Below are 14,228 nucleotides of genomic sequence, written 5' to 3' on the forward strand. Positions count from 1 at the left end.
ATCACAGTCTGTCATCCTCGACTTACGATTCGCCCTCTGTGTGTTTTTGTTTTCTGTGTGTGTTTTTTTTTTTTTTTTTGGAAGATGGTATGAAACAGCCTCAGTGTTTGTTACGGCTTTCTGTTTTTACAAGTAATTATTTAATACCTTCCTTTTATGTTGCTGTCGAATTTCGCCATCGTAATAAAATGAAAAGATATCTGAAGAAGTAATCCATTAGCCCAGCAGCCATCATTTTAACGAATTGTTGTTTTCCAAACTTGATGTATCGTTTTTATTTTGTTAGCTGACACAAGACACATTTAGCTCCAGGCTTGAATAAATCCCATCTCAGAGCTTTAAAGTTTGCCTTCCATCTACAGTGCAGTGCCATTAACCTTCAGGTTTGCTTCTCTCAGGAAGTCGAGGGATCCTTGCCTTACCTGCTGGTGTTGTGTGGAGACCACGGCATGTCGGAGACCGGCAGCCACGGAGGCTCTTCGGAGCCGGAAGTCAGTACACCTTTGGTTCTCATAAGTCCAGCCTTCAAAAGAAAAGGTAACTGTTCTACTGTTTAATGCTTAATTTTAATGTTTCCTTATTTTCTGTCATATGCACTCGCTTTTTAGTTCCATCTTAATAGTACCAGTTTGGACGTCATTTTACTGCTTTATTTTGGTTCATATTGACATTCTGCTGCTGCACATCCATGATCCAAATCTCCTGTTCCACCACATCCCAGCAGTGTATTGTTGGATTTTAGATGTGGTGACTGTGGGATGAACTCATTGTCATAGTCAAAATGATGGACGCTGCACTTTCATAGTTTGAGATGATTTGAAGTTTGAGACATGGCACATTATCTGGTCAGCAACAATAGTCAGGGAGGCTGTGATGTTTAAATGATGCTCAATTGGCACAAAGGGACCCAAAGTGTGCCAAGAAAATATCCTCCATGCCATTACACCAGCAGCAGCATTGAAACAAGGCAGGAGGGATCCATGCTTTCATGTTGTTTGCTCTGGCGTCTGAATGTCGCAGCAGAGATTGAGATTCTGAACAGGCAGCTTTTCTTCAATCTTCTGCTCCTCAGGTTTGATGGTCCTGTGCAAATTGTAGCCTCAGTTTCCTGTTCTCAGCTGACAGATGTGGTCTTCTACTGCTTCTGCATTTGGAAGGCAAGGCTTAACATGTTCAGAGATGCTCTTCTGCATACCTTGGTCGTAACTAGTGGGTGTTTGAGTTGCTGTTCTCTTCCTATCAGCTTGAAGCAGCCTGGCCATTCACCTCAGACCTCTGGCTTCAACTAAGCATTTTTACCCCAAGAACTGCTGCTCACTGGACATTTTCTCTTTGTATTTTTTGTACCTGCTCTATAAACCCTAGAGATAGCTGTGTAGCAAAAACCCTGCAGATCAGCAGTTCCTGACCAGTTTCAAACCAGCCCGTCTGGCACCAACACAACGCTACATTCAGAGTTACTTAAAACACCTGTGACTGTGTGTAGATGTTCATATGAAATATGGCTCAGGACATGTTCAAGTAATCCACGTGAGCCAAATACTTCAGACTGTATTAAATGCTCAGTTTACATGTTTTTTTTGTTCTGTAAAACACATTGTAGTGGGTATATTCTGGCCACGGAAGCTCAGGCCTTCTCTTTACAAATCAGCCAATCATAAGAAAGTTTGCTTAAAGGGAGGGTAACAGGCACTTGAATGACTTATTCCACACCATTTATGCATTCTGATTACTCAGTACTTCATATCTTTGACTGCAGAGAATTGGAATAAGAATCCAAATGAGCTGTGAACAACCCAAACATGTTCATGAAATTAACAACAGGCTCTCCAGAGTGAGCTGGTTTAAAACTTCAACAGTAGCAGCAGCCAGGAATCTGAGGTTTTGACATTAGCAGGGTAATGCACAGAGTAAATGATGTCAATTTTGGGAAGTTGCAGGATGTTACGAGAAGATTAAATGTGATCAAATCTGCTCGTGTCCAAGAATGGAAAATATGGATCTGGAAGTGATCAGAACAGGTCACGTTTAAAGGATGCAAGTGGCAGCAGACTTGCCATTAACTTGAAGAGCTTGTGTGATTTTTGTAATGTGTCTGCCAGCTGCTACAGCCTTTCTTGAGTTCTCACACATAACGTTTCATTAGTGTGAGGAACAGTGTCATTGCACACAGAGGCTTATGAGCAGAGCTTTCTTTTGCAGCAATGAATGTGTTTAAGTGTGAAAGTACGGTCGTGATAATTGCTTCTTTCTCAGCCAAGTCTATTTTTGAAACTGTCTTGGCACTTACTTTTTTTAATTTTATTTTATTATATGTGAACCATTCACCTTAATTAATCATTAACAGTTAAGTGGAGTTGCTACAGCGTGTGTGGTTTTGTTTGTACTTTATGCCTCCCGCTGGGCTCACAGTTTGACTGACTCTTTTCTTAACCACCAGAGGTTTTTGGTTTAAATATTAAACATGCAACAACCACAGAAAGTTGATGAAGTACGTTTCAAATTATGTGTTTTCTTCAATGAAATAAACTCTTCTTTTGAATGAATTCATTCATTCAAGTTCATTCATAAACCGGTGATCTCTATGCCAAACACGGAGTGGAAAATATTGTACCTTAAAGTTTTTCTAACGAACATAAAACAAAATCCAAACAGGTCTGAAACATTGAATATGTAAGTTTAAATGAGCACGATCAAAAAATATCACGAGGTCTTTTGCCGCCAGTGTTTGTAGAGTGTTTGTGTCCTATTGAGACAATTCGATTAACGGTAGTTAAAATAAGCAGAAGCCTTCAGGGCCGAACAATGAAGGCAGTGTGGAAGTGGTGTGATGCCACCCATCAGAAGTTTGGATTTCAGTTTTGGTGAGTGACATTTTAGTATTTTATTCAAGTAGCCGTTTACCTGGAACCTATCAGCAGATACGTGTGTCTGTGTGTTTCACCCGTATAGTTCATGGATGCCCCTCACTAACCAATAATGTTAGGTTTAGTTGATAACTGAGCAGTCCTTCTCTGGATGGATGGATTTCTAGCAATCATGAAATATCCCTATAGTTCCTTGATGTAGGGACATTTTTATGTTATTATCTATTTATTTGAATCACTGAACTACATTGAGGACACTGACGTCTATTTAAAGTTCTGTACCTTGATTTTTTTTCTTTCTGTAGGCACAGACTTGTTACTCATTACCACTTTAGATGTAAATATATTGATGCAAGTGTGTTCTATTTTAATGCATCAGTTAGTGCAATCAGTGGCCTTCATTAGCAGAACTTTATTTTGAACGTTGTGAGAATGATAGGTCATTAGCAGAGAGCTCATCTGTCTGTTGTTTTCATTAGAACGTGCTGCGGACGATCAGACTTCAGCACCACCTCACTACCTGAGCTTCACTTTTTAATCTGAATGCATCATTGAGAAAATAAAACCCTCTTACTGCAGATTGACAACACATTTAATTGATGTTACTTGGGGCAAAGCTGCGTTAATAAGACACTGTTGGTATCAGAAATCTTCTGGTTATTGTTTAGCTCTGTAATCGTCCTTTTTTTTGCTTAGAAAATGTATTTTGATAATTTGTATTTATCTTGGATTTGGACACAGAAAGAATGTTTTATTAAATTCTCCTGACAGTGGAAAGTTTGTGTTTGCTCAAATGAAATCTAGGTGGATTTGTGACTTTATAGGAAACTGGTCTGACAACTTAAAAAAAAAAAAGTGTGCTGTGGAAACTTGGAGTCTGCATTGCAGATGGAGTGCATTATGAGAGGAGTTTCAGCAAAGGAGCCATCTTTTGTCCAAGGAAATTTGATAGGTCAGGAAGACACTTTGAGTTTTTTGTTGTTGTTGTAATAACACATAATTAATAATGTATTAATTCAGCAGATTATTGTCATACATTTTGGTCCATAGGTTTGTGGACAATGAGACCTCTTTTGTAATGTTGTAGCACCATGTACCATCATAGTGGATTTTAAAAACAATCAAGTTGTGATTGATGGTCGGCCTCCATCTTTAATTCAAGGAGTTTAACAACAGTTTTAAATGAAATTTGTAGCAATTACAAACTTTTCATTCAACGTCCCCATTTTCAGATGCTCAAATGTGATTGGACAAACTAGCATCCTTTTAAATATAGGGACTGTATTTAATACTTTAATGGAAATCAATGACTCTTTGTCTCTGGAACCTATAAACCAAATGCTGTGTTTCCTCCCTTGAGATGCTCTGATAGGCTTTTACTACAGCTGCTTTTTTGTCGATCTGCGCCTTCAGTTTTGTTTCCTTTGGCCTCCTTCGTGCTCTGTAGGCCTCCTATTGAGAGCCTCAGGCAACAACTACCAAATCCAAGTTCAACACTTGGAATTAACTCCAGGTCTTTTCTCTGCTTAATCTGGGATGAAATAACGAGTGAACAGGCCTCTCCTGGCAATTAATTTGATGTCTTTTCCAATTACTTTAAAATGAAAAGGGCATCCTTTGTATACAAATGGCCGTAATTCAAGAAGCTGACTGAAATCAACACTTGTTTCTAAAAGAGGTCAAATGAAATAGAATTCAATGGGGAAATTACCATTGACTCTTTTGTTTTGTGACTTCAATAATTATTTTACTAATGATGTTAAGGTCTCAGTCACTAGTTTCAAAGTTTAATGAATACAATATGATGTTCATCTTGTAAATTATGGTCCCATTAGGCTGCAGCCACACAGGGAGCAATTGGATTTTCGCCCATCGCTGTGAAGCCGGCATTACAGACTCTGGCTGCCTAAACCTTTAATATATTTACTACCAGGTTATATATCAGTCAGCAATACCCTGTGCTCTTATTGGTAGTTGCTTCAATCACTCCCCTCAAAGTAGACTCAGATTTATCTTGGGATCCACCCACTTGGTGTCGGGTTTTTTAACCTCATAGTCACTGAGTGTTGACTTTTTACCTCGGCACTGTGAATTGCTTCCAGCACGAACGCAGCTTTAGAGTCATAAAGGGGCACAAAGCAGGATATTGTTTATTGCAGACCTACTTTGTGTCTGACCCTGTGAAAGTGCAGTGTCCATCATTTTCTTATTCAGATTTAATCCACCTCTTGCTCCTCACATCCTGTTTCAAAAAGTTAGGATGGTGTTATAGCGTTCTTCATCTTTTATATACATCCTTTGAGCTGGATTTTAAAAAATAAATACGCAACCTTTGTGGTCATAAATGAAAAAACATGGTCGACACACATTTGTTTTGGTTTGATGTGCTAGTGCTCAAGCTGTGACCTCCAGAAGTTCTGAATGATCCCTCACTGTACCATTTCAAAAATGTATGACTGGTTATGGCTGTATTTTACATTAGCAAGGCAGATATTGGATTGCACATTGAATTTCCACTAGCTGCAGTTTTCTCAATTATGAATCAGCGTTCAGCCGCTGTAACCTTTAACTGTGTTATGACACATCTATTCTGTGGGAACGTTCTGTGTAAGTCAGAAATTACAGTGCAAACCAAGCAGGTACTGTTCTAAAGAAGTTTCATTGGACGTAACTGTATAGGCTTTTACTTACTGCTTGTCAGAGAACAAAAAACAACATTGTAAAATTCTAATGTGTGGTTTTAAGACACAGTTAATGTGGGATTAACATTTGATAAGATGAATAAATTTTTTCCAGCGGGTTTGAAAAGTACTCGCCTTTGAGAAGAAGACTATTATTTTTTTGGACATTTTTTTGGGACATTTATCGCTAACTAGCAGATTTAAACAAGGCCGATATCCTTGATAGCTTTGTGGCATTATCCCAAATAGCTATGAGCTTAATACAGCAAAACCCGTGTCTTGTTGCAAATCCATCTCCTTTTAATATGAAATGGATAATTCCCAGGCTTATTTCATTGTGTCCAATTACAAAATTAGATCATAGCTGTGGGGTTTGTCTCATGCTTCAGTATGTGGCTCTCCCATTTCCCCACACATGTGATTTGCTTTGTTCATTTTTGAATATATCACACACCAGTTTAGTTCATCATTGTAACCTGAAAACTTCACTTCAATGACAATCTGGGAAAATACTCCCACTCTCTGTTTGTATACTTGAAAGCTCAGGATAGGAAGCCAAGTATCAACTTAAGTGTCTGACAAGCTTCAAGAAATGACAACCACAAATCGTATAATAATGATATTTTTTCTTTCAATTTGTTCATTTTCTGGTTTCTGATTTAGGCTTCTGTTTATAGTGATCCACAAACAGTCAAAGTAAAAGTTGTCCGTTTTGACACATTTGGGCTTTTACTTTGAAGACAAACCTTCTTCCGTTTGTGTTATCCACTTACCTCCTAGTTGGCAAGTATTTGCAGACACAAATCTAAAACCTCAGATAGCTGTTACCACCGGCTAGTAACCAAAGTTATTGTTTTGGTTGGTACAATTTTGGTGCATGTAATTGCCAGCTTGACCTCTTTCAATCAGAAATTAATAGCAGACAGTTATACCACAATTTTATTGCATTCTTTACGCCCTAAGTCCCTTTAAAAAAAGCAGCTGACTGCAAGTGGTTGCAGACTGGTCCCCATCTTCAAATCATTTGGACGCGAGATCGCACAACTAATGTTTCCCTTGGACGGCTGTAGCATAGCCAGATAGATTGTAGATTCAGGTTGATAGATAGAGCAAAAAAAATCACTGTGGGTAACAAATATTTTCAAAACAAAATCAAAATTGTTTGGGCCAAAAACATGCCAGTTATTATTTCACCATCAGCCATTGCACCAGCTGTGTCTTTTTTACTCTTTGCCCTTTTGCCCTGTCTTCTCAGCGGGAATGGAGAAACCAGGAGTGGTGGAGCAGGTTGACCTAACCCCAACCCTGGCCTTAGGCCTTGGCCTGCCCATATCTCAGAACAGCGTTGGCCGCGTGATCCAGAGTGTCTTGGAGGAAACCTCACTGCGAGACCAGCTGCGCTTCCTGCATCTCAATGGCCACCAGCTCAGCTGCTTGCTCAAAGACAGCATATCCGACTATGAGAAAGGTTGGTTGCAGATTCACTGTGTTCCTCCTCTGGACTCGTTAAAAGCCAAGACCTTGTTTGACAGGTACTCTCATCATTATGCTGTATTGTTTCCTGGCTGGTGATGGTGTCAGTAGCTACTTTTTTTTTTTCATTGCACACAGCAGCGTAAGTATGCCAAATAATTTAAGGCATAGTTATTCCAAAATTAAGATATGGAACTTTTTCTTCACCTCATGTCAGTTAGAACTCTGTTGAAGCTGGAACATCCATGAATTCCCATCATTCCCTATTCCTCAGCCTTCTCCTAAACTATTAAAGTTAAGGGAGGCATACTTTAAATTAAAAAAAAAAAAGTCCAGCTAATGTCGTAATTCCACAAAGTGAAAGTCATTTATAATGTCGCCTGCTACTTGCATCGAACCTATTCATTGCTTAAAGCTGCACGTTTAAATATTCCCATGTTAACAGTGAGTAAGGATAATGTGAAAAGGGATGTTTCTAGTGACGGACTAATGGAGACCTATACTGTCTTTATACATAATCACAGATTAAGAACTGAGCTAAAAGAAGAGTAAACACCAACATGAGTCTGCTAATTCTATTGCAAGTAGTAAAATAAGCTGTTGAGCTAACATATGTGAACTGATGCTAACACTGTCATTATTGCATTTAAATTACAGTTTAATTTGCAGTCCGCTCAGTTTTGTGCGTATAACAGTTGTGACAGATGGTACAGACTTAAGATGGCTCAAAAGTGATTTACTTTGAGTCTGTCTCTGTGTTTTGGCATCAAAGCGTTTTCTTAGATGGTTTAACCTGAAGCAGTTTGATTAAAGTGAAGGCAGCATCGCATCATCTAACAAGCTCAAAAGATTCTACTTAATTAAGGCTATAATCCTGAGCAAAAATGCAGACTTGATAATTTATATATTTCAACATGTGTCAGATGAAACTGAACAAATTCAAACAGGCGGTTTTACTAGGCACTAATGGGCCTTAATGGTGTTTAGCAGATGTTAAAAAAATATTCTTCTTACAGTTAGAAAATCCTCTAAATGTCTGTGATTACAGTGAGTTTTAAGTTCCTGGTTGTCAAAGATAAACCCAGTGTGACTTTGCAGACATACCATATGGCACTAAAAGCTTTACAATGATATAAGAGTTTGAGACAAAAAAAGCACTAACCTTTGCCAAACATTAGATACTAGTCAGTTTGTTGTCGTGGGAGCGTTTCCAACTCCCACAACTTAGTCTATGCTCTGATCTTCAACATGCATTGTGCATGCATTTGCATCTCTGCAAATGCATGCACATATTCACACATGGCTTTGCTCCCTACTTGCATCTCGGGGTCACGCAGTTTGTCTGAGTTATCCATCTTTGAGTCTGTTCCCCAACCTTCTTGTCTGTCTCCCACTCTTTCTCTTGCCGTCTTTCACTTTCAGAAGCATTCGATACACCAACAGCAGCAATTACCGTCAGTCAGAAGTAATTTATCTTATCTTTTTAAAGTATCCCAAAGAGGCAGAGATAGAACTACATAAATAATTTGACACATAGCACTTTCTTATTTAGAAGTTGTTTTCCCTAAATGTTTTTGCTGACTAAGTTGTATTCTAAGCATGCTATCCTAGAGAAAATGTTGTGAGCAAAGGGGGGGGGGGAGTCGAGAAAAGCATAACACATTTGAGTTTCAGATGATGTCTTTACTTTTTTCATTTTGGGAGTTGACTGGATGGAAGTTAATAGTCCATCATACTATTAACTTCCATGAAGCTGAGTAACTAATGGTACAAATATAGCAGGTTTATAAAATTTGGGCAATAGCACAATGCTTCTGCTTTATTCAAAATGGTTCACAAAAGTACTGGATTAACTTATTTTAAAATGCACTGTGATGTGTGAATGTTCACTTACTGTATTTTCCGCACTATAAGGCGCACTTAAAATCCTTTAATTTTCTCAAAAATCGACAGTGCATCTTATGTATGAATTCTGGTTGTGCTTACTGACCTCAAACCGATTTTATGTGGTACACGGCGCTCAAAACTCTGTCAAAAAATGTTTTAGTACGACTTTGCTAAGCTACAAAGCTAAGCTAATAAAGCTAAGCATTACGGCTACCGTAGTCAGGAGCCTTGCAGAGGAATCTGGGTCCAAAACTGCTTCATGTCCCAAAGTCAAACGAACACTGCAGCATCACTGAGAGTTAAAAACTGTCTAAATTCTTTCATCTTTAATAAAATGATCAGCATTGCTGCTTTACCAGGTGTAACAATTAAGTTTAACATCCAGGCATCCATGAAAACAGAATTTATTAAATTTAATGGAGTTAGAAGTTAGCAGGAAGTTAGCTCGCTAGCTTCCACCTAAATATGATATAGCATGTTCTGACTGAGAGATTTCTGAAACAAATGAAAACGTACAGCTCTGCTATCACTTCCAACATAAATGAAGACAAAAAACTAAACAGCAGTGATGTTTGTAGGGTTACTGAAGTTGCACTAGCTGGGATATAATAATGTGCTACGTGATCGCTAGCGACACAGCTATGCTAGCATAATATAAACACAGTGAAGCTGGAGGATGAACGCTAACTTTTTTCCACTCGATAAAAGTTACCATGAGGGTTCCTGATGGTTAGGGACAAAAATCCATCCACAATTCCAAGGTTAGTCATTAATATACTGCAACAGCATGGGAATAGAGCAGCTGCGAGAGAATTCCACATTAATGAATCAAAGGTACAGAAGTGGAGGAAGTAAGAAGAATGAGTTGAGTAAAGTTTGATTTATCTGACTGTTTTGTTCCGCTTAATGCGCCTTATGGTCCGACAGATACGGTACTTACTGTATGGACCTGACTGTTTAAGGACAACACTACTATTTAATAACTCCATCACTTTCAATTAGAGCTGGGCGATATGAGATTTTTTCATATCACGATATGTTTTTTTCATTTCAGGCGATAACGATATCTATCACGATATAAGCCAAATAACTATATTTGTAAGATTTAAATGTGCCGTTGCTCACAAGTAAAATGTGAAATAATCAGCAGCTTGTTTTTAAATATTTATTTCCCATAATAAGTTCAACAGGGTAGATGTACTTAAGGAACATGAGACTTTTTCAGATAAATAAAGGCAAATATTGCAAACTACACAAAAGGCAGCCGCTAAAGCGTTTAAGTTTCAAAATAGAACAAACGAAACAGACTAAATTGTCAATTCCACTTAGAAACAAAATATTAATTCTAAAAATAAATCTTAGTTTGTTTTACAGAAGAACAGACAAAACTGACTAACTTTTGTCAGTATCAAATAAACTGAGAACTAAAAGAAAATTCTCAATCTCTCCTTGTTGTATAGCTGAGCTTTTCAAACAGTTTTAACAGTTACTTTAGTCTGACAAAAGCCGAATGAAGAATTAGCGCTTCCAGTCAGAGACTGAGGCTACGTCCACACGTACACGGGTTTCTTTGAAAACGGAGATTTTCCGTTTTCGTTTTAAAAAATAATCCCGTCCACACATAAAGGCAGAAATGAAGGAAAACGCTGCTATGAACATGCCAAAGCAGCAGGTGGCGCTAGATTCCTAACCGTGCAGAAATGTTGGCCAATCAGAAGTCTAGAAGCCTCGGTGGGAAAAAGTAAACAAAGCTGGGGCATAGAAGCAGAACCGAGTCGTAAGTGTGGAGGGACAGTAACTGTGTGTATATGTAAGCATTTAAACACTGCAGAGAGTAGAATTAACAGTAACAGTATTGTAGAAATTCATTTCACCGAAACAATAACGTGGCGCACAGTGTGACGCATGCACCAGTTTATTGTATTTCCAGACTTGCTTTCGGCACAATTTACAGTGCACGCTACTCTGTTTTTTGTCAGACTTGAAATAGCCGAAATACCTTCACACTACGGAGCTTCTATGGCTCTTCCGTTCGACAATCTCTCCGGCATTGGAACCATCATCGGTTTTCTCTTCGGTCACGCTCGGTTGATTTTTCTAGTCGGTACACTCATTTCCTCCATTACCCGCTGGCTGCTTCCCAAACAAACACACGTGCGGCTTGGCACTTGTGCTGTACGTAACAAGTCACGCGACGTGACGCTGCGGCTGTGATTGGTTCGGCTCTGCGCTACTGAATTTGGATCGGCTGACCTTTTTTTTTTTTTTTTTTTTTTTAAGAGAACAAGAGCGGCGAGGTCTATCGCGATAGCTTAATTTCTCTATCGAGTAAAAGTTATATCGCGATACATATCGTTATCGTTCTATCGCCCAGCTCTACTTTCAATAACATATATGCACAACTGATTGATGTGTTGTGATATAATTTTGCATAGCAACTCAACTGAATCCTAGATGAAGATTACTTTACACCCCACACAGTAGGTGTAAAAGAATATTAATGCCACAAAATTAATAACTCATGGTCATGATGTAGTCCAAAAGTTAACCCAAGGTTTATCAATCTAGCTAAAAGCACGTTCCCATGCAAGGGCTTCAGTTAGCAGGATCTATAGCAGAGCAACTGATTTTATAAAGTAAGAAACTATCATATTAAAGCACATAATATAGACTGAGAACAACACAGGCTCTGCAGCTGTGTAAGTGTAAATTTAGACCATGTACAAATAGGTTCTTAAAATTGTAAATCAATGTTTTGCTAAAAAAAATTAGGACAGGACAGACCTAAGACTTCAGATGCTATTAAAAAAACTTTAGACTCTTGCACTCTGCACACAAAGGTAGCGTAATCTGCTTGAGTAGGAAAACAAGTAGGTTTCCAGCATAATTTACTGAGCGATGTACACTAGTAAAGAATAACCTGCTTTTGTGTATAAAGCAGCATTATCCCAGAAGTTACCTGCATGACCCCAAATCCTGCTTCGTGGTGCGGGCTTCTGGTGTCTAGCAGTTCAGAACATCACTAGAGCTTGCGAGAAAACACCAAATAGGTTACTCTTCCACTTTAGAATAAAAGCATGTCCATAGGAAGTTGCTGTCCATAGTAGGGCTGTTCGATATAACGATATATATCGGATGACGATATAAAAACATTGTACACTATTGTTTGTTTCGTGGTGTCGCAAAATAAACTGTTTACGGTAATATTTTTTCATTGTTTTGATGGTCACTGTAGTGGATATATTAATTTCTTAAAGTTCTCTCTTTCTCTTATATTTAATATAACCACACTACGGACGGACAAGCGCCTGTTTTTAGGCGTCATGTGCTAAAAAATAAACCTTAGTCTCAAACATTAAAACAGGCTTTTCCCTGCAGCACGCCGTATAATAAATACTCACAAAGAAAACTTCAGCCGTTATAACTTATGTCATGCATCGGTTAAAACACTCGACTCCAGGTACACGACACCCAGCAGGAAACACTTCACGCAAGTCGAGCTGCCCGAGATTCACAGAATTTACAGAAAATGTTACATTTTTGTGATTTATATATCGTTATCGGACGATAGATGTCTTATATCGGGATATGAGATTTTGGTCATATTGCACAGCTCTAGTCGATAGGGTACTCCTGTGCAGCAACTCCTGATGATGTGAATTGATTATAGTAAGTGCTTTCATTTCTAAATTTAAATGATTGATGCTTTGTTTCCAAAGACATTTCTTTTGTTTTAACAGCGATTACTAATGCACTTTGGATCCTTTGCATTTCTTTGCATTAGATGACTTTTCTCTCCACTAAACTGCTTGAAGACCACCCTCTGGAACCTGTAATTACCGGCTATAGTTATCACTATAGGCTGTGATAAGATGAAGTCTTAAGTTCTCCAGCATACTCTTTCAAATTTCAAAAATTAAAATAAAATACAGTTAAATTAAATTGTTGCTGTCTTTGAGTGATTAAAAACCCCTGTTGCGCTTACCCTTGTATTCTATATTCTGTGAACAGACTAAGAATTAATTATGCAATTTCTATGCATTACTAACTCATGGCCACAGGCTATTCATCATGTGATCATGCAATAATTGTCATCTTATGGCCTTGCAATAGTTTTTTCCACCCAGTGTCACCAGAGAGGTTCTGCAGTGGTTTTAATTATCATCTTTCTTTTCTTCTATCACATCATTGAAATAACGCTGAAATGTCAAATCTGAAAAACAGGTTATTAGATTTGTGATCTCTTAAATTTGAGGACCGTTATCAGATCACAGCTTTGCACAAAATATTTGGGTTGCCCTACTGGTCAACCCATGTACTGGAGGCTGTGTCCTCATCTCAGTGGACTGAGTGTGACTCAGCTCCAGGCCTTTAAGGCCCCAATCACACAAGCCTAGAGACTGGTCGGCAGACATCTGCTAACCCCCAGTCATTGGAGTTTGCTGGTAGGCACTGTGGAACTGATTGCTAAGGCCTAGAAGAACTAAGGCCTAGAGACATGTCAGTAACTCCCTGGTAAACACTGGTCGCAAGAGAAGACTATGTTATTCCACAACTAGTTGGTGAGTGGTTGCTGGCAGTTGCTACAGTGTAGAAACAAGTATATGAGCTTCCTCCGAAGGGTGGCTGGCCTCTCCCTTAGAGAACCACCTCAACTGACTCCTTTCGATGTAGAGGAGCAGCGGCTCCACTCTGAGCCCCTCCCGGATGACTGAACTTCTTTGGGCATCTGACAAGGATGCCTCCTGGACGCCTCCGGGGTGAGGTGTTCCGGGCGTGTCCCACCGGGAGGAGGCCCCAGGGCAGACCCAGGACACAGTGGAGAGATTATATCTCTCGGCTGGCCTGGGAACGCCTTGGTGTTCCCCCGGACAAGCTGAAGGAGGTGGTTGGGGAAAGGGATGTCTGGGCTTCTCTGCTTAGGCTGCTGCCCCCACGACCCGGCCCCCTTTCTTGCAATTGCCTTTTGTTGCCAGCAGGTTGCTTTAGTCTCACTGTGGGTCTGCAAACACTCGCCAACTACTTACTAAGTGATAGTGAAACTGTGAAAATGTGTGATGCAAACTGGAAACAGAGACCTTTTGGCTTCAGCGTAAAAGTTGTGCCTTACCGTTTCATTCAGCAGACTTTAAAATGCGCAGCTACAAGCCGGAGACTAAATGCTGACAAGTTGCCATCCTCCATGTAAACTATGGGTGATGACAGCAATATGCTACAGACAGGATCTCCCTACTTGTGGGGGGTTCTACTAATTATCAGAGGTTTCCTGGGGTTGCCAACCAATCTCTAGGCCTGTGTAAAGATTTAAACCTATTTATGT

The 14,228-nt window shown here is 39.2% G+C and overlaps 1 protein-coding gene across 4 annotated transcripts in view; it reads left to right on the forward strand.

The window, feature by feature from the left end:
- Positions 1 to 14,228, forward strand: part of pigg (phosphatidylinositol glycan anchor biosynthesis class G (EMM blood group)) — an 85,536-nt gene that overhangs the window by 16,549 nt on the left and 54,759 nt on the right. For all 4 annotated transcript variants that reach the window (XR_003274013.1, XM_026186956.1, XM_026186948.1 and 1 more), the window contains exons 5-6: positions 399 to 537; positions 6,804 to 7,016. Coding sequence is in view for 3 of the 4 variants with exons in the window: in XM_026186956.1 (XP_026042741.1) it covers positions 399 to 537; positions 6,804 to 7,016 (352 nt within the window). In the remaining variant the exon portion in view is untranslated. The remainder of the gene's footprint in view (positions 1 to 398; positions 538 to 6,803; positions 7,017 to 14,228) is intronic.

Source organism: Astatotilapia calliptera, chromosome 2 (assembly GCF_900246225.1).
Source record: "Astatotilapia calliptera chromosome 2, fAstCal1.2, whole genome shotgun sequence".
In the NCBI taxonomy this organism is placed as follows: Eukaryota; Metazoa; Chordata; class Actinopteri; order Cichliformes; family Cichlidae; genus Astatotilapia; species Astatotilapia calliptera.